Genomic DNA, 25,185 nt, shown 5'->3' on the forward strand with positions numbered 1-25,185 from the left:
TATGCAAGAGAATTGTGGGGGGTGCATTAAGCAGTTTTGGTGAGAGGTCAAATCTACTCAAATCCTTCACATCTTTGTGTTTTTGAATTTTCATTTTGTGGCATCCTGGTAAGCTGCCTAAATCTTTTGAATTGGGAGATCTTGGTGTAAGCCTGGCTCTGTTACTAGCTAGTGATGGACTTTGGACATGTAACTTCGGGTCTCATATATTAACTCTAAAGTACTTTCCATGTCTAAATTAAAAAAGAATGAATATGGGCTGGATTACCAGAACCAGGGAATGTGTAGCTACGAGCAGATCCACAGAGAGCCCAAACGTCCTTCCTTAGCTCTCTCAGGTTTCCTGCCCTTAATAAAAGCACTTAAAAGCCTTTTAAAGTAGGTTTTTAGTTCTTGGGTCAAAGATAGATACAACCAAATCCACTCAAATGAAATTAGAGATCTTTTTGTATGTATTCATGAGAACTGAATTGGAACAGCTCTGAGGATAATGTAAAAATAAGTCGTCCATCCTGGAGCCCTAGAGCACAAATGCATTTAGATCCATTGTTTTAGGGACGAGAAAAAGTGGTGGGTTCTTTTAATGGTGTTATGTCATTTAATGTGAACGTTTAGTGAACTAATACAAGATTTTCCTGGCAAAGGCACTATTTTCAGCTTGACTGTGATGATTTCTCCAATTAATGTTAAATTCGTTCTCGCACCAAAAATGTAATTGAGCATAGCACCATGCTCATACAGTTTTGCTCTACTTTTGTTTAGTCTTACCTCATGAAAACTGCTTTCTTAGGAGACAAAAATAAATAAATAAATAAATAAATAAAAAGACCATAGTTCTTCCCTGACCATGTGCTAAAGATGACCAATTTAAAAATCCAATGAATGTTTGAGCTTTATGTTGTTGGCTCAATGTATTGAATCAAGCAAAGCCATTTTGAGAGGGGAAAAACATCAGTTAAATTTAATTTACTCAGTAGTTGTCAGGAGCCACGCAGCATCTGGATTATGCTTCACCTACATGTGGCAAGTCAGTCTGTTACTGTTTCTTGGATGCTGGCAAAAGAAACAAGAATTCCTAGGTCAGAGACAAAGGACTTAATCACTCACAGCAATAGCAGTAGCCAGAGTTTCAGCATGCTGCTCACTCCAGTTCCCCATGTCCCCCCAATGCCATGGAGCAGCTATCCATCAGGAAAGCTGCATTAGCTTAATAGCGCTACAACAGCAAAATACCGCAGGCTGGGTGGCTTAAACAACAGAAGCTTATTGATTCACACTCCTGGACGCTTAAAGTCTGAGTTCAAAATGCTAGCAGGGTTGGTTCCTTCTGAGGACAGAGAAAGAAGGATCCATTCTGGGCCTCTTTCCTTAGTCATCTTCTCCCTGTGTCTTCACATCGTCTCCCCTTTGCACTTGTCTGTGCCCAAATCTCCTTTTCTTATAAGGACACCAGTCACATTGGATCAGGGCCCACCCTAATGATTTCATTTTAACTTACCACTTTTGTAAAGACCCTATCTCCAAATATGACCATATTCTGAGTACTGGGGGTTAGGATTTCAACGGATCAATTTTTAGGGGAATACATTCCAGCCTGTCAAAGAGGCTTGCTTACACACACAGTGGGGTGAATTATAGGGGAAGAACACTGAGCTTGGGAGATTTACCAGATTTATGCTCCTCTTGTCCAAGGGAGATGTTACCTCATCTCTTCAGGATTTTTTAAAAGATTTTCTTTTATTTAATGGAGAAAGAATATAAGCATTGGGAGGGACAGTGGGAGAGGGAGATGCAGACTCCCTGCTGAGCGGACAGCTGGACATGGGGCTCGATCCCAGAACTCCAAGATCATGACCTGGGCCAAAGTTAGACACTTAACTGACTGAGCCACCCAGGTCCCCTTCATCCCTCAGGGTTTCTTGCCACAAACACAACTCTGAGAAAAGGCCTGGGTAAAAAAAGTGTCCAGGACTTTGCATGCTTGGCACACAGGAAGAACACGCAGGGAGGCTCAGGACCCATGTGGATTATCTCTCTCAAAATGAATGCAGGCAAAATGTCCGATTGAGGTACAGCTCTACCATCCTCAGTCTTTTTCAAGTCAGGCTCTGTTTTACACAGCTGTAGAATTGATCACACCTCCCAACAGTTGTCCACACTGAAGAAAAACCAGAGCCATAGCTCTTCAGTTTGCAATAGTGATATTTATAAATGTCTTTAATACCAACTAGGAAGTAAATGTAGAGCTTTGTCAACTGTCACATTGTCACAAAAAAAGGAAATAATTTTAACTTAAAGGAATGGATGACTTCTTTACTATGTAGTTGTTTGTAGAAAAAGGAACTAAAAATATGTTCAGAGTGATTGAACAGAAATAATTCTTATTTCTTCCAATAGATGGGATTGCTACTTTTATGTATTAGAATTTTACTTTTGAACATGCTTGATTTTTCATCAGGAATAATATATAATAAAGGTAAGTTTCAGACTCTTTTTTTTTTTTAAGATTATTTATTTATTTATTTGACAGACAAGAGATCACAAGTAGGCAGAGAGGCAGGCAGAGAGAGAGGAAGGGAAGCAAGCTCCCCACTGAGCAGAGAGCCCGAAGCGGGGCTCGATCCCAGAACCCTGGGATCATGACCTGAGCCGAAGGCAGAGGTTTTAACCCACGGAGCCACCCAGGCGCCCAAGTTTCAGACTCTTATACTCTCTATTTTCTTGTAGGAGTTCTTTATTCCCTTCCTCACTAACAATTAAAGTACATTTTTTGGTACATCTTTACATTGTCTTCCAATTTTTCCCAGGTATTATTTATTGTGTTTTTGTCCAGAGGTTTCTAATATCGTCATGAATCTATTGTTATTAAGTTGTGTACATAGACACCTTAGTTAAGGAGTTTCATCACTTATAAGTATTAGAATATTTAAAGTTGAAGGAGCATTTCATATTTGAAAAACTTGAATTATTTAATAATTTAAATAGCTTTTTTTTTTTTTTGCTTCTTCCTACATGGTTACATGTGGTATGAATTGTAAACTGAATTATAAGGCTAACAGATTGAGGCTGAAGACAGTTTTCTGAAAGTAATACATTGATTAAATTACTCAGTAGGACTTTTACAGTGGAAATGCTTTGTAAAAGGAATAAGACAAGGCAGTTCACCTCCATGTGTACAGATTGTCTAGATTCTCTAGCGTTTTGGACTGGATCTGCTAGAACATAGTAGATGCTTAATTTAAAAAATTGTTGACTGACTAAGGAAGAGAAGGATTCAGGCTATCTTGTATTCACAGGTGTGTTACAGAAATGCTTGAGTCCTGGGATAACCCAGTACCAGTTCCTAGGTTCTACTGGAGAATATATAACACAGACATGGGTATAATCTCAGATTGGAGAGTCACAGGCCAATTTATGAGATTTCAGAGAAGGGAGCATTTACTTCCACCTGAGGGGGTGGTCAGGAAAAGCTTTGCACAAAAGAGGGCAATCAATCTAGGTCCCCAAAATGAGTGTTTTGTGTCTATGCATTCATGGGGGAGAGGATTTTACAAAGACAACCTCAGGGTAAGTGATGGTAAAGTCATGGAGATAGGTAATCATATAATGTGAGGGGAGCAGTAAGTATTTCAGTTTGGCCAGAATGAAGGTATAGAAGAAGTAAATATGTTAGAAAGATAGGAAACTGGTTCATGTCATAGAATTACTTGCATGCCTGTCTGGAATTTGGGCTTCAGCCTAAAGTCATCAAGATGGAGGTTGACAGAATGGATAAAACCCCACGATCCAACTCTGCTTTCTACAAGAGATTCACTTCAGATCAAGATAAGGAGAGAAGATCTTCCTCCCAACCCCTTCTCCAACCTTTTGGGAGAGTAGTCACCTTCCTATCAATAGCTCTCTATTAAAATACAAATTCTCTCTTCAGTCTCTAACTCCTGTCCCTTTTCTGTGCTCACCAAGGACTTTAAGAATCAAGAGCTATTTAATATGTACATTGCAGAATTTCCAGCTTTGTTTTATTGCTGATCTGTAGTTTTGTACCATTGTGGCCAGAAAATGTACTTGTTATGATTTCACTCTTCTTAGATTTTATATTTGTTATGTCTCTTTTTGTGTGATTTAGCTGGGGGATTCTTCTGTGCGCACTTGAGGAAAATGTGTATTCTATTTTTCTTGGATGGAATGTTTCATATATATCTTTCAGAACCATGTAAAGCAAAGAAAAGTTCTTATTGACTTTGCATCTGGATAATGAAATTTGTTGAAAACTTAAAAAAATATTAAAAATGAGTCAAGAACTGGTTTTTGGTCACTACTGAATTTAAAATATACAATTATAATTCTTACTCTTTTAAAATTATTTTGTCACTTTAAAAAATATGATTCTTTTAATGGAAGTTCTTCTATCAGTGACCTAAAATATATGTGTTTTTTGTATTATTTAGGTGATATGGAGAAACACTTTACGTGTGATAACCAAGGGTTCCCCCAAAAGAAAGAAATAATCAAGTTGTATCTTTCCTCAGATGACTTGGTAAGGTCCCCTAATAGTATGCAACAACCCCTCGCAGTCTTTTTAACTCCACGTGGAAAACCAGTAGCACCATACTCTTTTCAAATACCTTCTACTGTGTTCAGACTTGGAGAGGTAAAATCCTGTGTAAATAATAATCTTTTTTTATTCCATTCCACTTGGATCAGGTAAAATACTGCATTTAGCCTTTAAACAGCCTGAGTGATTTTGCTTTTTTTTTTTTTTTTTAAGATACATCCCTTGCCCTTTTTAAAAGGTTTGGTTTGTTGTAATGATCTTTATTTTTTATGGATCTGATTTGTCCTTTCAAAGTTTGACAGATGTAGCCTGTTAGAGAAATTTACTTCATATGACCCAAAGAAAGAATCTTTCCCTTTTATAACGAGTACCACATTGCAGTTGTCATTGGGATAAGGGATAATTTGATTTCTTCAGTTCATATAAAGGCATTTAAACACATGTAACTCCCCAAATAAAATAAAATGTACTATTAAGATAGTCATCCAGCAAATACTAACAAAAGAGTAAGCTCAGAAAAAATATACAGATTGCTTGAAAATCTCCGATGAATATAATAAAAACAAGGACAAATATATTTTCCCCCAAAGTCTTTTTGACTTAGTTTCCAGTTCCTTCTTGATATGCCAAACATATACTTACTTTTATACTCACAACTGTTGTGAAGTGCATGCCGTTTGAGTCAAAAATACCTTTCCTCTTTGTGATTACATATCATGGAGAAAGATGGGCTTTAGAGGAAGAGAGACCTTCCAAGCTGGGGTCAAATCTTGGAGCTATGCACGGACATACACGGTCTGTGTGTCTTTGGGCAGGTTACCTAACCTCTTAAATAGGGAATTAACTGTAACTTACCTACATTTTGGATGGTTGTGATAGAGTAGTTCTAGAAGTGATATTAGTAGAAATGATGCCTAACATTTATAAAATGTTTATGTGTGTCAGGCATTTTCAGAGTGTTTTATGTTCATGATGACATTTGATCTTCTGTAAGATAAGTACTTAAGATTCGTGGAGGAGGACTGAGCCTCCCCTCTTCGATTCAGTACCTGGCACTTGTAAAATAAATGGATGAAAGACAGAGTAACAGGAGAAAAATAAAATAAGATAAAATAAAATAAAATGAAAGAGGGATTTCTACATGTGATGGCAGATGGCTTTGATTCTATATTTATTAAATGTTATAACTTTATGTCCATTTTTTGACAGCAAAGATTATTAGATTGATGAATTGAAACCTGTTATGACACTGGCATGAAAGATGACTGAGTTCTAGAAGTGTACTTTTTCAAAAGAGATTTTTATCCCCCCGGAGATGAGAATTACTGCAGATAGCCGTCTTTGGCAGCATCTATTTTCATAGATTTCCTCTCACTTTTAAATTAATGTAAAATATGCTTCTCTCCATCAAATTGTCATTACTTTTTTTTTTTTCCTCCCCTCTTTCCCAAAGAAAATCGAGTGTTCTTTCCAATCTGAAAGTGAGCTTACTTCGAAGGAATTTCTAGGTGTGTTCACATCAGGAGGACTTGCTCCGAGCTTGGGAATTATAAATAGTACATATACGGGCATCTTCCACTTCAATTTAACTTTGGTAATAATATTTTATTCTTTGATATTATTAATAAGAAGCATACTCTCTCTTATAGGACGTGTTTTTTTCAAAAACAGCTCATCCATAATATCACATCTCTGTATGTTTTAAACCTAACAATACAATGTTACACTTTTTGCTTTAAATAGTTTTTAAGAAATTAGCATATGTGCTGCTGAAGCAAGCGCTAGTTCTTAAGAAGTTAAGGAAAAAAATACATATGGTTTTTTACTCTTTACCTACATATTTATGATTTCCATCATTCTTCATTCTTTTCCAGAGATAAGAGTTGCCATCTGGTGTCATATTTCTTCAGCCCAAAGAACTTTTAACTTTTCTTACAGTGCAGGTCTGTGGGCGATGCATTCTCTGGGAGTTTTATCCCCTTGAAAATATCTTTACTTCACTCTCATTTTGGGGGGGTAACAAAAAATGTATTTTTATTAAGATACAATTTGCATACCATACAGTTCACCTATTTAAAATGCACAATCAAATGCAATTTAATATATTCACAGAGTGCTCCAGCATCACTACTATCTAATTTTAGAACATTTCATGACCGTGAAAAGACAGCCCATCCCCATTAATAGTCACTCCCCCCTCCAGCTTCTGCTCTCAGATGTAGACAGCACTACACCGCGTAGGTCTCTCTGGAGTTGCTTATTAAGAACGTCTCAGAGAAATGAAATCCTACAACATGTCGCTCTCTGTGACGGGCTTCCCTTCAGTTAGCATGACCTCTGCACGTTTCGTCCATGTGGAGGCACGTGTCAGGACTTCATTTCTTTTTATTGTCAGATCACATTCCATGGTATCAACACCGCGTTTTGTTGATCCATTCGTCAGTGGCTGGACATTTAGGTTGTTTCCACTTTGGGGCTATGATGAATCATGGTGCTATGAATATCTGTGCACAAATCTTTGTGTGGAATTTTTTTTTTTTTTTTTAATCTCTCTTGGGTGTCTACCTGGGGAATCGAGTTGGCAGGTCCTAAGGTAACAGTCTGGTAACTGCCAGACTGTTTTCCAGAGTGGTTGCACTGTTTTACCTTCCCATCAACAGTGTATTAGGGTTCAAATTTCTCTACATCCTCACCCACAGGTGTTATTGTCAGTGTTTGGTGATAATAGTCATCCCAGTGGATGTGAAGAACTATCTCGTTTGGTTTTGATTTGCATTTCCCTGATGATTAATGATGTTCAGCATTTTTTTCACATGTTTATTGTCTATTTGAATATCTTCTGTGTGGAGCTATCTATTTAAATTCTTTGTCCATTCTTAACTGGGTTGTCTTTTTATTCTTGTCTTTATATTCTCAGTACAACTCCCCTATCAGACACATGATTGGCAAATGTTTTTCCCATTTTCTGGGTTGTCTTTTTACTTGTACAAAAGTTATTTTGATGAAGCCTAATTACACATTTCATTGTTGGTGACCTTGTTCTTTGGTGTCATGTAGGAAGCCATTGCCTAGTCCAACGTCACAGAGATTTACCCTCTCTGTTTTCTCTCAAGAGGTTCATAGTTTTACTTTTTACATTCAGGTCTTTGATCCATTTTGAGTTCATTTTTGTGTGTGGTGTGAGGTTGGGGTCCACATGCATACTTTTGTATGTGGATATCCATCTGTCTTAGCACCATTTGTTGAAAATACTCTTATTCTTTCCCTACTAAATTGTTTTGGCACCTTTGTTGTAAATCAGTTGACAGTAAAGGTGAGGGTTTATTTCTGGATTCTCAATTCTATTGCATTGATCCATGTATCTATCCTAGCCAGTTCAATGTTGTCTTGATACTGCTGTTTTGTAGTAAGTTTTTAAATAGGAAGCATGAGTCTTCCAACTTTGTTATTCCTTTTCAAGGTTGTTTTTGCTAGTCTCTACATGAATTTGCTAGCTTCCATGTGAATTTTAGGATAAGCTTGTCAATATTTACCAAGAAGCCTCCTGGAATTCTGAGAGAGATTGTGTTGAATCTATAGATAAATTTGGGTGGTATTGCCATTTTAATAATATTATCTGTCCACCCATGAATATAGGATGTTTTTCTATTTATTTAGATTTTTAAAATTTTCTTTCAATGTTACTTTGTAGTTTTAAGTTTTATAATGCTTTTGTTAATTTTATTCCTAATGTTATATTATTTTTTATTATTTTTTCAAAAGATTTTATTTATTTATTTGACAGAGAGAGAGAGCACAAGCAGGGGGAGTGACAGGGAGAGGGAGAGGCAGAGGGAGAAGCAGGCTCCCCTGCTGAGCAGGGAGAACAATGTAGGACTCGATCCCAGGGTTCATGACCTGAGCTGAAGGCAGACACTTAACTGACTGAGCCACATATGTGCCCCTCTTTTTTATTCTGCTGTAGAGGGAATTGCTTCCTTAATCTCACTTTCAGATTATTATTTGCAAGTATGTAGTAATACAATATATATTGATCTTGTATTCTACAACCTTACTGAACTCATTTATGAATTCTAATAGGTTTTCAGTGGTCACTTTGATTTTTTAATGATACTTTTGTCAGAGACAAAATTTCTGGTTGACTCCCATTTACTTCTGACATTTTGAGTACATTATTCTGCATTTTGAATATGTGAACTGACACCATTGTTTCTGAATGAGAAGTCAGCTATTAATTGTATTTTTTTTAAAGATTTTGCTTGTTTATTCGACAGACAGAGATCACAAGCAGCCAGAGAGGCAGACGGAGGGAGGGGAGGGGGGAAGCAGGTTCCCCACGGAACAGAGAGCCTGATGCAGGGATCAATCCCAGGACCCTGGGACCATGACCTGAGCTGAAGGCAGAGGCTTTAACCCACTGAGCCACCCAGGCACCCCTATTAATTGTATTATTGTCCCCCGTATGTTATGTGCCATTTTCCTCTGCATGCTTCTAAGAGTTTCTCTTTGTATTTACCCTGATTGGGTTTCTCTGGGCTTCTTAGATTATAAGTTTATCAAATTTGTAAAGTCTTCTCGATTTCTCTAAAAAAAAAAAATTCTGCTCCTTTCTCTGTCTCTTTTCTTACTGGAACTCTACTTATGTAAATTTTAGAACATACAATATTGTCCTGGAGATATCTAAGGCTCTGGTCATTTTTCTTTAATCATTTCTCCCCTTGTTCAGATAGAATAATTTCAACTGCTGTATCTCTAAATTCACTGATTGTTTTACCATCTCCAATTTGCTCATCTAGTAAATATTTTATTTCATTATTAAACTTTTTGACTCATTATTTTCACCTTGTTTTATTGTTATATTTTTCATTTATGTGCTGGGATTCCCTATCCATTCTTTCACTAAGACATTTTCTTTAAGCCTATGTACATATTTATAGCAGCTGCTTCGGAGTCTCTATCTGCTCTCTGGACTCACTCTGGGTCAGTTTATCATCTAACTTTTTTTTTTTTTCATCAGTTACATGTTTCTCTTTCTTTTCATGTCATATCATTTTGGTTAAAATTGGACATTTAAGAAAAGAAGCTATAACAACTCTGGATTCTGTTATGTTCTTATGAGATTTTGCTGGGCGGGGGAATTGTTGGTTGTGGTGTAAAAGGCTCTTTCTTGCCTTGACACAAACTGTAAACTGTCTTGTCTATGGTTTCAGCAGCAGTTATCTCTGCTCAATTTTTTAAACTTTCATGATTGTTGTTGTTGTTGTTGTTTTTGTTTTTTTAACATGGCCTTCATTGGTCTCCTCTGCACTTGTGTTGCCCCAGGATTTGGGGAAATTTATATTTAACTCTGAGCTCACCACTCTTTCAGTTCCTTTGACCCTGGGATTTTTCCCTTAAATTCCCCAATTCTCTGTCTACACCAAGCTCTGTTCTCTGACACATCAAGCCAGTAATGCCTCAGTTTTGTGCTACCTGAGCACAGTTGCATGGTATGCCACTTTATGGAATTTTACATTATCAATTAACATTTTCGTTATTTCCAGTCTTCTACTATTACAAGCAATGATGAAAAATATTCTTGAATACATTTTATTTCACAAATATGTGAGTATAATGTAGGATAAATTCTGAACAGTGAAATTGCTGGGTAAAGGGTATATGCATTAGATGTTTTTATTTAATTTTTACTTTTAAAGATAAGGTGGGATATAACAAAGTAAGTGTTGCCATTGACATTGTCAAACACTATATTCTGATGTCTTCTTTATTCAAGTTCAGTGATCGAGCTTACTGGTTGATCAATATTCCCAGAGAAAACATTACAAAAAATACAGGTAAGAGTGATCTGAACTAATTTTTTTACTCATGGGTCTGGGTTGCCAAAAGTAGCAAATAAAAAACATTTATATTAAAAAATTATTTACTATTCCACATAAGTGTCTCATGTCATATTTGGGACATACATACTAAAAACCATTGTAGCTCATCTAAAATTCAAATTAACTGGGGTTCCTATATTTTATCTGGCAATTCTATTATAGATGGATTTGTTTAACACACATAACATTTATACTGTTCTTTATTTAAGTAAACTCATTTTCTAGAAATAACTCAGAAGTTGTAGTATGGAGAAATTCATGTACCAATAGGTTACCTTAAAATAGTCTGTAATAGGAAACATATTATTCATTGTGGAATCTACTATTATGTGTTATGCAGTGGCATAGCTTTATATGTTACTATAAATGCCCAGATGGAAAAAGGAGGAAAATAAAATTCCAGGAGTTATAAGTACAGAGCTAGTGGACTGAGCCAGTAGATCTTGAGGCATGAAATACATTTTCATAGTTTAAAAATGATGGAGGGCATATTATTTTAATATGATGGGTACAAAAAGTGGAAACCAACTGGGTTGGTTTCTTCTTGGTTTTGTTTCTTCACTGCAGAAAAAAAAGATATCTGTTCTTGTCATGGAGCCCAAAGATAAAAATGCAACCAGGTTATAGGAAGGAATTAGGACTAAGATGTGGACAACCATCAAGACTTTCACCCTATTTCTCATTTCTGTGTTTTCTATAAATCTACTTTTATTTTTCTCTCTCTGCTGACTAGCTCTCCACGCTGCCTCACTGCTAGTCAATTTTTGGAAGTATATATTTCCTAGGAGCCAGTCCAATTCCAGATTCCCAGGAGAGCATCTTTAATTGGCCTAGTGTTGATCCAGCACCCACTTGTGTACCAATCAAATGGAGAAGGACCAGGGCAATGGGGATCCTACCAACCAACCCCTCTAGGTACAGGAGTAAAGGGCATATGGGATTGTGTGTCTTTCAGAGTAAATGTGGGGGGTGGTTAAAGTAAGGAAGAGAGATAGAAAAGTTTCCATACGAGGAAGTGTCAAAGAAAAAATCTGCAAAAGCAGCCCCATTGCTGTAACATCTAATATGAATCAGATCAGCACATTTATCTGTATTCATCTTAATTTTTTCAAAATTAATCTATTGGAAACTTGGTGATATTTTTTTCAAAGAACTCACCTGAAAATTGTACTCCTTTTATTTTTTTTTAAATCTAACTTAACTCTCATCAATATTAGGATGGAATGTTCTAGCTCCTTGGCATAATATTGACATGAGTTTGAGAACAGAAAAAATGAAGATCACTTGTTATTTTTGCTCCTTCCAGTAATAAACTATGATTTCAGAAATGCAGTGATTCTAGGGTCACCCAGACAGGAATAAAGGTGATCTGAGAACTTAAGTATTTCATATGGAAAGACACCACATGAGCTCTGCCTCTCTTGACACAACTCCCTAGAGTGAGTAAAAAGAAATATATTTGAGCTCATAATATAATAGGAGAGGACTGCCTAATTAGTAATAAGCTAGAAATCAGGAAAAAATATGTTCAGGGGGAAGGAGACCATACTTGCTATTTCATTTTTTTTTCTTCCTTAATCGTATCTTATCTACTGCTCTGGCATGAATTAGAGTATTATGTAAGCATGACATCTTGGGAAGGGTAGTTGAGGACACATCAACCACAGAGGTAGCAAAATAATCATCATAGTAGTAGAACTAGCAGGTTCATCACTATTCTAAACACTTTACCTATACTAACTAATCTATCCCTCACTATGTGCTAGGTACAATTATTATGCCCATTTTCTTTTCTTTCTTCTTCTTCCTTTTTTTTGTTTTAAGATTTATTTATTTATTTGAGAGAGGGTGGCGAAAGGCAGAGGAAGAGGGAGAGAATCCCAAGCAGACTGTGTTGAGCTCAGAGCCCGACGCAGGGCTTGATCCCATGACCCCGAGATCATAACCTGAGCCAAAATCAAGTTGATCACTTAACCAACTGTACCACCCAGATGCCCCTATCGTGTCCATTTCAAATGATTCAACTGAGACCCATGGAGCCATAGGGAGGTGCAGTGATAGCTAGAAAGTGCTGAAAGCAGCCTGAAGTTTGACAGCTTATAACTGTTGAAAGTAAAAAGAGTTCCTCTTTGATTTACACCTCATAATTTGTCCTTTTTTAACATTTTAAATAAGGTATAATTTGCATTCAGTAAAAGGTACCCTTTTTGAAAAGCATCTAGTTCTTTAAGTTTGCACAAATGTGTACAGTTGTGTAATCACTACAATCAAGATACAGAACTGCTCCAATACCCAACAACATTATCCCACCCATGGTCGACCTCTCCCCATTGTCCAAGCCCCCCAATGCTGTGGATCTGTTTTCTGTTCCTGTCGTGTTTGCCTATTCTGGCATCATATATGTGGAATCGTGGAAAATGCAGCCTTTTGAATCTGGCTTCTTTCACTTAGCATAATGCATCTGAGATTTCTCTATGTTGTAATTTCTTCCATTTTCTTCTTGGATAGTACTCCGTTGTATGGGTGTACCAGAGTTAATTTTATTGACGGGCACTTGGATTTTTACAATTTTTAGCTATTTTGATTAAAGCTGCTACAAGCATACAGGTTCTTTTGTGATCATAAACTTTTGTTGTGTTTGGCTGATACCGAGTAGTAGGATTGCTGTGTTATATGATAAGTGTAAGTTTAACTATATAAGAAATTGTCAAACTATTTTCCAAAGTAGCTATATCTTTCTGCATTTTCACCAACAGGTTATCTGAACCCATGCCAGCACTTAGTATGTATAATGGTGCGTGTGTGTGTGCACGTGTGTGTGTGTGTGTGTGTAATTTTAGCCATTCTAATAGCTGTATAGTGACATTTAATAATTTTAATTTGCAATTCCCTAATAACTAACGACATTGAACATTTTTTGTGCTTATTTGCCATTTGAATTACCTATGCAAATTTTTTAAAAGATTTTATTTATTTATTTGACAGAGATCACAAGTAGGCAGATAGGCAGAGACAGAGAGGGAAGCAGGCTCCATGCCAAGCAGAGAGCCCGATGCGGGGCTCGATCCCAGGACCCTGGGATCAGGACCTGAGCTGAAGGCAGGTGCTTTAACCCACTGAGCCACTCAGGCACCCCTATTTTGTCTCCATTGTATTACTATTTCTGGGTTTTCCGTCTTTTCACCAGTACCATGTTGTTTTGATTACTTAAGCTTTATAAACAATAAGCTTGTAGGGGCATCTGGGTCACTCAGTGGGTTAAGCCTCTGCATTCAACTCAGGTCATGATCTCAGGGTCCTGGGATTGAGCCCCGCCTTGGGCTCTCTGCTCAGCAGGGATCCTCCTTCCCCTTCTCTCTCTCTGCCTACTTGTGATCTCTGTCAAATAAATAAATAAAATCCTTAAAAAAAATAAAAAATAAACAATAAGCTTGTAATAAGTAATGTTAATCCTTCAACTTTGATCTTTTTCAAAACTGTTTTGGTTAGTATACTTCTTTTGCCTTTATAAATTTTAGAATAAACTTGTTAGTTCTATTAAAAAATCCCATGGTTTTCAGGTTTGGATTGCATTAAATCTGTAGGTTAGAGAGAATTGACATCTTACCACTGAGTCTTCCAATCCATGGACACTATGCCTCTCCATTTATGTATATCTTCTTTGAACTGTTTCATCTGGGCTTTGTGGTTTTCAGCATAGAGATATTACACATTTAAAAAAAGATTTTTATGACTAAGTAGTTCACGTTTTTTTGGTATATTATAAGTGGTTCTTTTTAATATTTGAATTTCCAAATGTTCATTGCTAGTATATAGAAATATGATTGATTTCTGTAGATTGATTGTGTGTCTTACAACCTTGTTAAATTCACTTATTGGTTCTAGTAGCTTTTTGTATATTCTTTGGTTTTTCTACATAGAAAAATCATTCATCCAGAAATAGAGATAATTTCACTTCTTCCTTTCTAGTATGTATTCATTTCTTTCTTCCTTCCTTTTTTTTTTTTTGTCCTCATTTATAGTGGTAGGACCTCTAGTACCATGTTTAACAGAAGTGATAAGAGGACATCTTAGCCTTGTTTCCAATTTTAGGGGGAAAACATTCAATCTTTCATCATTATGTATAATGCTACTTTGGCATTTTGGAGATGCCCTTTATCATGTTAAGGAAGTTCCCTTCTGTTCCTAGTTTGCAGAATTTTTATCATGAATTGATGTTGAAATCTGTTAAATGCTCTTTCTGCATCTGTTGAGAAAATAAGTATTTTCCTCTTCAGTCTGTTGATAAGGTCAGATTTCTTTCTTTCTTTCTTTCTTTTTTAAGATCTTATTTATTTATTTGATAGCAAGAGAGAGAGAGAGCGAGAGAGAGAGACAGAGTGCAGCAGGGGGAGCTGCAGGCAGAGGGAGAGGAAGAAGCAGGCTTACAGAGCAGGGAGTCTGATGTGGGGCTCAGTCCCAGGACCCTGGGATCATGACCTAAGCCAACGGCAGACTCTCAATGACTGAGCCACCCAGACACCCCGAGGTTGGATTTCATGGATTCATTTTTGAATTTTGAGCTAGACTTACAATCCTAGGATAAACAATTTTTGGTTATGGTGTGTCATCCTTTTTATATATTGTTGGACTCATTTGGCTAGTTTGTTCTCATGGTTATCAGTCTGGAGTTTTACTCCTAAGGTCTTTATCTCCTTTTGGTATCCAATAATGCTATCTTTCTAAATTTTTTAAATTTTTTAAATTATTTTTGTTAGCATATGATGTATTATTTGGCCCAGGGGTACAGGTCTGTGAATCGTCAGGCTTACACATCTCAACAACACTCACCATATTTGCTCTGCTGTTTGCTTGCTGCTGCTGAACACCAGGGTGGTGCTCAACTTTAAGCTGAAAAAGGACATGCAGGGCTTTGGGGAGGAGTCGAGGTAGCCCAGCACAGGGGATAACATCCTGTTCTTTATGGAGCCTCAGATGCTTTAGAATTTTCATCACACTGGGGAACAACTTCAAGATGTCCTACAGGATCAAGCTGTTTGGCTCTTGACCACCAGATATGAAACTCGAAACACACCTGCCCAGATGCTGAGTCTCTATCCCTCCATTTCTGATGACTTCAAGAATGTTTTTGACTAGGAAACCACTGACCTTCCCAGAAAGCCCAAGCTCATGGTGGTGGGAAGGGCGGAGGGTGTTTGGCAAGATGCACAAGGTTTCCCAGCCACATTGCTTTTCCTTTCAAAAGTATTTTCACTTTGGTCTCTGAATAGAAATGCTGTCTGCTTAAGGAGTTCCAGGAAAGCTTAAATAAGGGGCTGTGATAGCAGTGCATTCCTAATAGATAAAAGAACATGTCTAGATCATTTTTTTGTATTGCAAGTCAAGATTTCACTAGAAATCAGATTCTGGATATTTCTTGGTTTATTTTTAATAGCCATCTTTTGGATATAAATTACACATATTTTTAAAAAGATTTTACTTGTTTTAGAGGGAGGGAGAGAGAGAGCGAGAGCCCCATGTGTGCAAGCATGGGGTGGGTGGAGGCAGGGGGCGAGGAGGAAGAAGGGCAGAGGAAGAAAGAGTCCCAAGCAGACTCTGCCCTGAGAGCAGAGCCCATCCCCTGGAAATCCCATGGCCCTGAGGTCACAACCCAAGCCAAAATCAAGAGTCCCTTGCTCAACAAACTCTGCCACCAGGAGCCCCAAATTATACTGATTTTTAAAAATCATTTTCATCCAGGGATCTGGGTAAAAGGTTGGCTTTTTAGTTTTGATTCATGCTCTTTATTGGACAGAGTTTATGAATAATGAACAAGTTCATTGTTGCTGGGTCTAACAGCACTGCTGGGACCAGCAAGGGGCCTTGTGTCCAAATTCCCCACCCCCTCCACCCTCCAGATGGGCTCTGCTTGGCAAGTCGCTACAGCTGGGGGTCAGCCCCAGGACTTTCAGGGTGAAGATTCCCATGGAAGACAGACCCAGAACAGTCAGCAGAGGCAGACAAGAATGTTACGAGAAATTTCCCCTTGAGGCCCTCTGTTCAATAAAATAACTTCAGGACCTATTAATTGTATAATTACTAGACCGATGGTGATATCGTGACTAACTTCTGAAAGCTAGGGTTTCTGAGTCTGCTTTTCAAGAGGGCGATTTCAAGACTGAAAAACAATGAGCCTCATTCTAGGAAATACGGTACTTTGCACAGAGGTTTTTTTGAAAGGGAGTTCTGGTCTAATTGCCAAAATAGAAATACAGGTGATCATTGCCTGGAACCCCACAGAGCTGCGTGGTTGTTGTGGTTTTTGAAATCCTGACTTGCAGGGAAACCTGGTGGGAAGGAAAAGTAAGGACACCGGCTTTTACAGAACTAAGCGACCCTGAACATAAAGCTGATTTCTCAAAAGAGAAATGGACAAGTACATAAATAGATAAATATGAGGGAGAGTCCCTCCTATGTTATGGGAAAGATTTTACAGGGTCCTCTTTTCATTAAATGTTTGGTGGGATTCTCCAGGCCAGTGAAAACAAGTAGGCCTGGAGTTTTCTTTGTGCGAAAGCTTTTAACCACAAATTCCATTTCCTTTATAGATACGGGGCATACTCAGGTTTTCTATTTTTTCTTAAGTATGTTTTGTCAGTTTGTATCTTTTAAGGAACTCTTCCATTTCATCTACAGTCTTGAATTTATGACGCAAGAACTGTTGGTGATACACTCTTATTTTCCTAAGAAGAGGGAGCCTGCAGTGATGGTCCCCATTTCATCCTTAATATGACTTATTTGTTGCATTTTTTCTTCTTAGATTAGTCTGACAAGTTCATCAATTTTATAGACCCTTTCAAAGAAGTATCTTTTGATTTCACTGTTTGTGAACCTTGTTTTCCTGTCCTTTATTTCGTTGACCTTTACTCTTATTATTCTACTTACTTTTGGTTTAATTTATGGCTTTTTTCCCCCAGTTTCTTAAATTTGGAACCTTTAGATTAGGGGTGAACAAACTACACTTCTGGCCTGCAGCCAGTTTTTGTGAACAAAGTTTGACTGGAACACAGCCACGTTCATTAATTTCTGTGTTTGCCGTGGCTGCTTTCAAAAGCACTATGATGGCAGAGCTGAAGTGTTGGGACAGAGACCATACAGCCCATAAAGCCCAAAGTATTTACTACTTGACTCTGTATAAGGCCGTTGCAATCTTTCAACCCTAGCTTCGGATAGGTGATTTGTTTCTTTTATCTGCTATAAATATTTTTCTGCTATATATTTCTCTCTAGCACTGCTTTATCTGCATCTCATAAATTTTGATTTGGTTGTGCTTTCATTTTCTTTCAATTCAAAATGTACTCTAATTCGCCATGCTACTTTCTCTTTGACCTGTGGTTATTTAGAAGTACATTGTAAGTGGGGCGGGGGTGGGTGGCTCACTCGGTTAAGCGTCGTCTGCCTTCAGCGCAGGTCATGATCGTGGAGTCCTGGGATCGAGCCCTGTGCCAGGCTCTCTGCTCAGTGGAGAGCCTGCTTCTCCCTCTGCTTGTGCTCTCCCTGTCTCACTCTTGATCTATATCAAATAAATAAAATCTTTAAAAAAATGTTGTAAGATGTCTAAGTATTTGGGGATTTTCCAGATATCTTTGTTATTGATTTTTTCTAGATTAATTCTGTGTTCTGAGAACATATTTCATGTGATAATTTGTTAAGATGTTCCCTGTGGTCTAATTGGTGAATATTCCAAGTGCACCTGAAGAAAGTACTTATTCTGCTCTTCTCAGCTGGAGCATTCTATAAATGTTGGTTAGCTCAGTTTGTTAATAGTGTTCAGCTTTTCTTTATTCTTACTGATTTTTGTCAATTGCTGAAGAGGAGTGTCAAAATATCCCACTATAATTGTGGATTTTTACATTTCTCTCTTCATTTTTATCAGCCTTTGATTCGTGTATTTTGAACCTCTTGTTAAGCACGGACACGCTTGGTTGTCCGTCCTTTTCAGGGAATCGATCCCTTTCTCATACGCATTGCCCCTCTTTATTTCTGATACTCCCTCCATCTGAAATTCTTCTTTGTCAGAGATTGATAGAGCCGCTACAGCTGTCTGTGAATTAGTGTTTGCATAACATATCTTTTTTCACCCTCTTGCCTAGTTTTCCCAAGACAACCTTTAGAGCACATTAGTCAGCAGAGTGGAAGCACACAAATGAATTTTGAAATAAAACCGAGGCACAGCAAATAAGATCTGACCCAAAGGTACTGATGCCTCCCACTGAGAATATAATCAGAGGGAGGAAGGCAGAACTTTAAATCTGAGAGTGGTGGAGGGATGCCTGTGAGAGAGGGAAGGACCCTGGGACCAAATTATCAAGGGCAACTCAGCAGATGTCTTTAACTTCCAAATGCCTCCTGCACTAACTGGTGGTTTGAGACAAGCATGATGGGTTGGGGGGTGGGGGTCCACAAAGAGCAATGGGAGGTCTCTGCCATGTCAGGAATGGGGAAGTCTACAGTGTTGTAAAGATTGTGGACACTCAACTCTGTAACAACAAGGTGGGAAGTATGAGGCCACAAGAGCTGTGGGGAGGCTCTATGCTCTTCCATATCATACAGCAGCAAGATACGATGAAAAATTACTCAGGTTACTAGTTCCATGGAGGAGCTGTAGCTGTAGGAAGGACTCCATGGAAAACAACCGGTGGGTCTAAGCCAAAATAAACCTCCCCACACTGGAGTAGCTATGGTGCTATTTTTCAGAGTGGGATACCATCACCTTGGTCACTTAGCTAATGGGGAAGCCTTCTTCACCCAAAGTAGCGAGGGCCTTCACAGCCAGACATCCCTGTTTTCTAGAACTCTTCATGCAATTCTGTTGTTCTCCCTGAGTTCTTGCATGGCATCTGAAGCAGATGTGAGGGCACTTCCACTACCTGAGGAGGTTTGTTTGGAACTTTGCCATTGAATTCTTCCACTTCCAGCTCTTGAACTCTTCCCATGGCCCACTAGCCCCACTTTGCACAACTTCTTGGCTGCTTTCTATACATCCTTCACTCTATGAGCCACATTGCCAGTGGGAATACTATTTCCCATGTGTTTAGGATGAGCGGGGTTAGTATTACTACCAAACAGAGATGTGTGCTAGTTAATACACATGTGGAAAGAGATGCAGCTGGCATAAAACCAACCCAGAAAATAACTAGATGTTACTGTTAATAAAGAACTAAATCCATGCTTTTCCTTATATCCAATCACTCCATGTACCATCAGAGGAACCACACCATTTGTGACTTCAATCAGAACTTGCAGAGAGTTATCCAAGCCTTGGGGATCCTCAGGGCTCCTCCTATTTTAAAAGCCAAAGATAGTATGCACATACCAACTTTGAACCCCTCCCACTGAAGGCCAGTTAAGTCATACACCAGAAGATTGATTTCTCTTTTTGGGTTAGCCAATTACATGGGAAGCTCCATTTATAGAAACCTATATGGTATTTTCTCACACCATTTTTTCCCCCAAAGTCCAGGAATTGCTTGATGGAAAATAGTGATGGCAAGAAGCACAAATTATTACTTGATTTATTCAGGTACCAGCTGCTTCAGAACCACTGGGAGAAGCAAATCCTCCCCGGAGTGGTGCACAGACCTAACCAGATGCCTGGGCATGCCTGAAGGCCTGTGCAGCCAAGGCATTTGGATCAGGCTTATTTTTTCATGACTGTGCCCTGATTTCAGCCTCAGCCTTGGCCCATGTCATAAGAGCTTCCAGACTGAGTTCACCACCCATGACTTCCCCAGGCCCCACCTAGTATTTTACTTTTAACCCACCAATGCCTTTATAAATTTTTAAGGTGGATTTCTTATAGTTAGCATAGAGTTCAGTCTCGATTTTTACATCTAATCTGGAAATTTGTCTTTTAACTGGTGTTTTTAGACCACTTACATTTAATGTGATTATTGATATGGTTGCATTGAAACCTGTCATCAAACTATTTTCTATTTGTTCCATCTCTTCTCTACTTTTCTTTCTCTGTTTTCATTCATATTAATTATGTTTTATCCCTTCTTATCTCCACTATTGGCTTATTAATTATACCTTAAATTTTTTTTAGTGTTGGCCCTAGGAGTTACACTATATATTTTAATTAATCATGGTCTACTTTACAATAGTAGTATACCACTTCACATGAAGTGTCATTACTTGCTTTTTAAGCCATAACAGCTCTTGGAGAAAAATTATGACCTAAAATATTATTATACAGGGGCGCCTGGGTGGCTCAGGCAGTTAAGTGGGCAACTCTCAGTCTCAGCTCAGGTCTTAATCTCAGGGTCATGAGTTCAAGCCCCATGTAAAAAAACAAAAACATAAATAATTAAATTAAATTAAATAGTATCTGGATTTATGTTGTGGTAGTAAAACCACTTCATAATTCTTTTGTTTATTTTACCATCAAATTGTCTGTAGGAAAAACATGAGAAACCTTATATATAAATGCAGTCAAAGTGATTGTGAAATGAAGAGTAATGATGCTGGTCACGTTTACGTAGCCTTAAATTTCACCAACTTGGTATATAAAAAAAATGGCTGATTATTTGTCTTTTGTTTTCAGATATTGCAGCTGTGGAAGAATGGTTAGTAAGGATCACTTTACAACATGGATTAAATATTTATACGACTGAAGGAACACTATTGGATAATGTCCGAGGTAAATACCAACAGATAAAAGTAAAATGGAATTCATAGTATTCTTCCAACAAACCTTGTACCCTACTGTATACCAGACTAAGTCTGAGAGAGAGAGAGAGTTGAACATTACCCTCAAGGAATGACAAAGAATTAAATACATGTGGTTAATTGTTAATAGGGGTCTGCAAAGGGTACTAGCGAAATACGGAAATACATCTTTTTCTATAACCATGTTGGGATCATAAAAAACAGTGGCGTTATAAATTAGTTTTTGCATCTATTATAGAAAATATCATAAAAGACATATTATAGAAAATCTTTAGAAATACTGTAAAATACTTATAATATTGATTTAGAAAATATTATAAAAGATACTGTTCATTGGATTACAGTCTCCTTTATAATGACTATCAGCAAAAATTCTTGCTCATTCTTTGTTAGAACATTTACATTTTTTCCATGAAAAATTGGTTGCTTTAGAGTTATGAATACTGAGTGATATGACTGTCTAGACCTCTCTTTTCCAATTGTCTGGTTTATAGTCCAACTTTTGGATCGTCTGTAGCACTATAATATAAAAATTTTTAAAGTCCTCATTCCTGGACTTTGTATTTTTCTTTACTCTCCTCACCTTCATTTTTGAGAAAAGTTTTTCTTTAAATTCCAATTCGTTAACATATGGTGTAATGTAAGTTTCAGGTCCTTTTTACTTTTACTCTTTTACTCCCACTTTGATTTGATGCTGTGTAGCATGCAGAGTAAAGATAAAGAAATATTACATTTTATGGAAAGAATTTCCTGGGTAGCTTTAAGAAAAGTAATAATATCTCCACCCAACCATGTGCCAATTAAAATCAGACCTCTACAAGCAGAGCTAGGAATCTGTCATTAAAAAGGGAAAAATATCCCCACAGGTGATTCTGATGTACAGAGGATTAAGAACTGCTTTAGAGAAAAGGCTGCCTGTGTGCCAAGAGACACCTGTGCATCTATTTTTGCAGGATTATTTGTAATAGGAGAAAGGAGAAGCAGCAGAAATGTCTATCAGTAGGGGAAAGACAAATGTCTGTAGTGTATTCTGTTAAAATGAAGGAAATAGACCACATATATCATCAGGAACAGAAATCAAAGCATTGACAGAAAAGTCAAGTTTCAGAAAAGAAGAACATTTACTTAAAATTCAGAAAACACATAAAGCAATTCTTTATACTATTCATGGGTACAGAAATATTGTGGATTATATATAAAATATATATAAAAATATAAAAAATATATATAATTTTATATAAATTATATATATATAATTTATATAAATATAATATATATATATATAAAAAATATAAAAATGTGGATTAGAGGGGCACCTGGGTGGCTCAGTGGGTTGAGCCTCTGCCTTCGGCTCAGATCATGATCTCAGAGTCCTAGGATCGAGCCCCGAATTGGGCTCTTTGCTCTGGCAGGGAGCCTGCTTCCCCCTCTCTCTCTGCCTGCCTCTCTGCCTACTTGTGATCTCTCTCTGTCAAATAAATAAATAAAATGTTTTTTTAAAATGTAGATTAGAAATAGGTGCAACCATGTCATGATGGTTGCATTTGGAGAGGATTTGGGAATGGGGCCATGAAGGGAACAGAGATATCTTCAGTCATATCTGCAGTGTTTTACTTCTTTAACCAAAATTAAAATATCTGCAACAAAAATGACAAAACGTTGTACTTTCTTATTTTGTCATTGTGTCCAAATTTTGAAAAAATAGTCATTTATTCAATAGCCATTGCAAGCTTTTTGAGGCTGCTATTTTGAAGTTTTGGGCTAGCTACGTTTAAGGACTAAAGTAACAACTTATAATTATTTCAGTTTTTAATAAAAAATTGAAGTGTGAGTCATTTATATATTGACATGTACCCAGAATATTATATACTGCATTTAGATTTTGGTGTACACTTACTTAGAATGAACGGAGGTATGGCGGTAGCAAAGAGTTTCGCAAGTTGTTAAAAGTTCCAGATGCAGAAGTGAGATTCATTTGTTTGAGCAACTGAAAGAAGCCTGGTAATGTAGAAGCATAGTAAGTGGTAGACAGAGTGGCCTAGAGTAAGTCTGGAGAAGCTGGCAGGGAGCGTGGTAAGAAGTGTGGGCTTTATTTTCATTATAATGAAAAGTGTTTTAAGCAAGAGAGTGACAAATTTGGATTTGTGCTTTCTAAGTGGACCACTTTGGCTGCTGTGCAGAGAATGGACCCTTGGAGAAGGATGGCAAGAATGGGGAAAAAAAAAAGATTGGTTAGCAGTTGTTGCACTGGTCCCCTTGGGAGGTGACGCAGAGGATGTGGACTGGGGGTTAGCGGTGGAGATTTTGAGGAGTTAGTCTTCAGAATATGTTTTGGAAGAAGAGCTGGTAGGGCTTCCTGGTGGACTGGGGGTGAGAGAGACAGAAGCATCAGGACGAATCCTAGATTTCTTACTGAGCAATTAAGTGGATGATGGTCTCATTTCCTGAAATGCTGACATGGGGAAGAAAGCATTGAGAAGTGGCAATTAAGGGTGAAAGTTAAGGTTATAGTGGGAACTCTTTTCTTCACTACTGACTCAAAAGAGATGTTTAAAAATATTGCCCTACTTCCTAATCTCTAATCCATGTCTTAGACCACTCCACAACAACTGCTCCTAATTCTAGCCACTCATCCCCTCTCATACGGGTCACTTTTCTGTCCCCTTCTTGGCTTCTCAGTGATAGTCAAGACTTTTAATCACTCTCTCATTCTAAAGCATTTAAAATACAGTATCTGACTTTGAGGAGCATGTACATAAGTAAAAATGTATCTGTTTGTTTGTTTGTTTTTAAGATTTTATGTATTATTTGACAGTGAAAGAGGGAACACAAGCAGGGGGAGTGGGAGAGGGGGAAGCAGACTTCCCACTGAACAGGGAGCCCGACGTGGGGCTCGATCCCAGGACCCTGGGACCATGACCTGAGCCGAAGGCAGATGTTTAACTGACTGAATCGCCCATGTGCCCCCAAATGTGTTTTCAATTCAATGCAATCATGCTCCAGATACATAGTCCAATCTCCCTGTCCTCTAAGATATGGTTATTAATTGCCTGCATAGACATGCTACACCCTGGAGAGGCAGTCCAAATGTCTCTGAATTTCAGAGTAAATTAGTTTGGTTATAAATTGTATTTCTTTCCATTCTAAGTTATACTGTGTCAACTGTGAAAAATACATCACTTAAAGTTCTGGGATTTTGTAGCAGATCTGGGGGAGATGGTGAAGATTTACATTGTAGAAATATAAACAGCTAAAGAATTGATTATTAGATATCTCTTTTCAAAAGTGCTTTGGCTATTTTTGAAACTCAGACAGCAGTATTTTATCAAATTGCCCTGGCTTGCCTTTTTAACTCCCCTTTCTCATTTTTTTTTTTCAGAAGAAAAAAAAAAATCCTCCCATTTTCTTGTCATTAAAATTTAACGTCATCCAGCTCCAACCCTTTGCATGCATATCCAAGAATAGATTGCTAGGTTGAAGGGTAGAATGCGTCCCTCTCTGACTGATTTTCCATTGTAATCCCAGCCCAACTTCTGTGTCTCTTCCAGAAGTCCTTCTCTGTGTCTCAGCCACTGATGATACCTCTCCTTGTCCTCTCCTGGTGTTCTGGATTTATTCTGATTATTCTCTATCTGCTGCCATTTCATTGGAATGGGAGGACAAGTGAATGTGTTGTGTGGGCTTTTGAAGCAGAAGTTGTTCTCTAAATTATAAATGTCCTGTGATCCCACAATTCCATTTCTAGGGATAGATCCTGAAGCCAGTTGTACTTTCCAAAGATGGTCAAAGCAGTGTCTCCCGTCCCACATGCTTTTCTGCAGTAGTGACTATGCTGGGCCCCCATCAAGGGCAGGTAGACCTCATTCCTTCTACTCTGGAAAATAAGAATCAACCTATTTCTTAACTGATGAAGGGTGAGGTAATATACCCATTTGGGGGGACAGTGACAGGCCCTTTTATAGTACTTTTAAAACCCTTAAAGGAGGGCACTTGTGATAAGAGCACTGGGTGGTGTACGGAAGTGTTAAATCACTATATTCT

At 37.8% G+C, this 25,185-nt stretch overlaps 1 protein-coding gene across 1 annotated transcript in view; it reads left to right on the forward strand.

The window, feature by feature from the left end:
* Positions 1-2,397: 2,397 nt before the first annotated feature.
* CATSPERB (cation channel sperm associated auxiliary subunit beta) overlaps positions 2,398-25,185 on the forward strand; it is a gene marked incomplete at both ends in the record, with an annotated part of 113,702 nt that continues 90,914 nt past the window's right edge. The window contains 5 exon segments of the mRNA XM_080809753.1: positions 2,398-2,476; positions 4,449-4,537; positions 6,009-6,149; positions 10,329-10,389; positions 21,020-21,115. Of these exon segments, the coding sequence (XP_080665879.1) occupies positions 2,398-2,476; positions 4,449-4,537; positions 6,009-6,149; positions 10,329-10,389; positions 21,020-21,115 (466 nt within the window).

The sequence above is a fragment of the Martes martes genome (assembly GCF_963455335.1).
Source record: "Martes martes genome assembly, chromosome: 7".
In the NCBI taxonomy this organism is placed as follows: Eukaryota; Metazoa; Chordata; class Mammalia; order Carnivora; family Mustelidae; genus Martes; species Martes martes.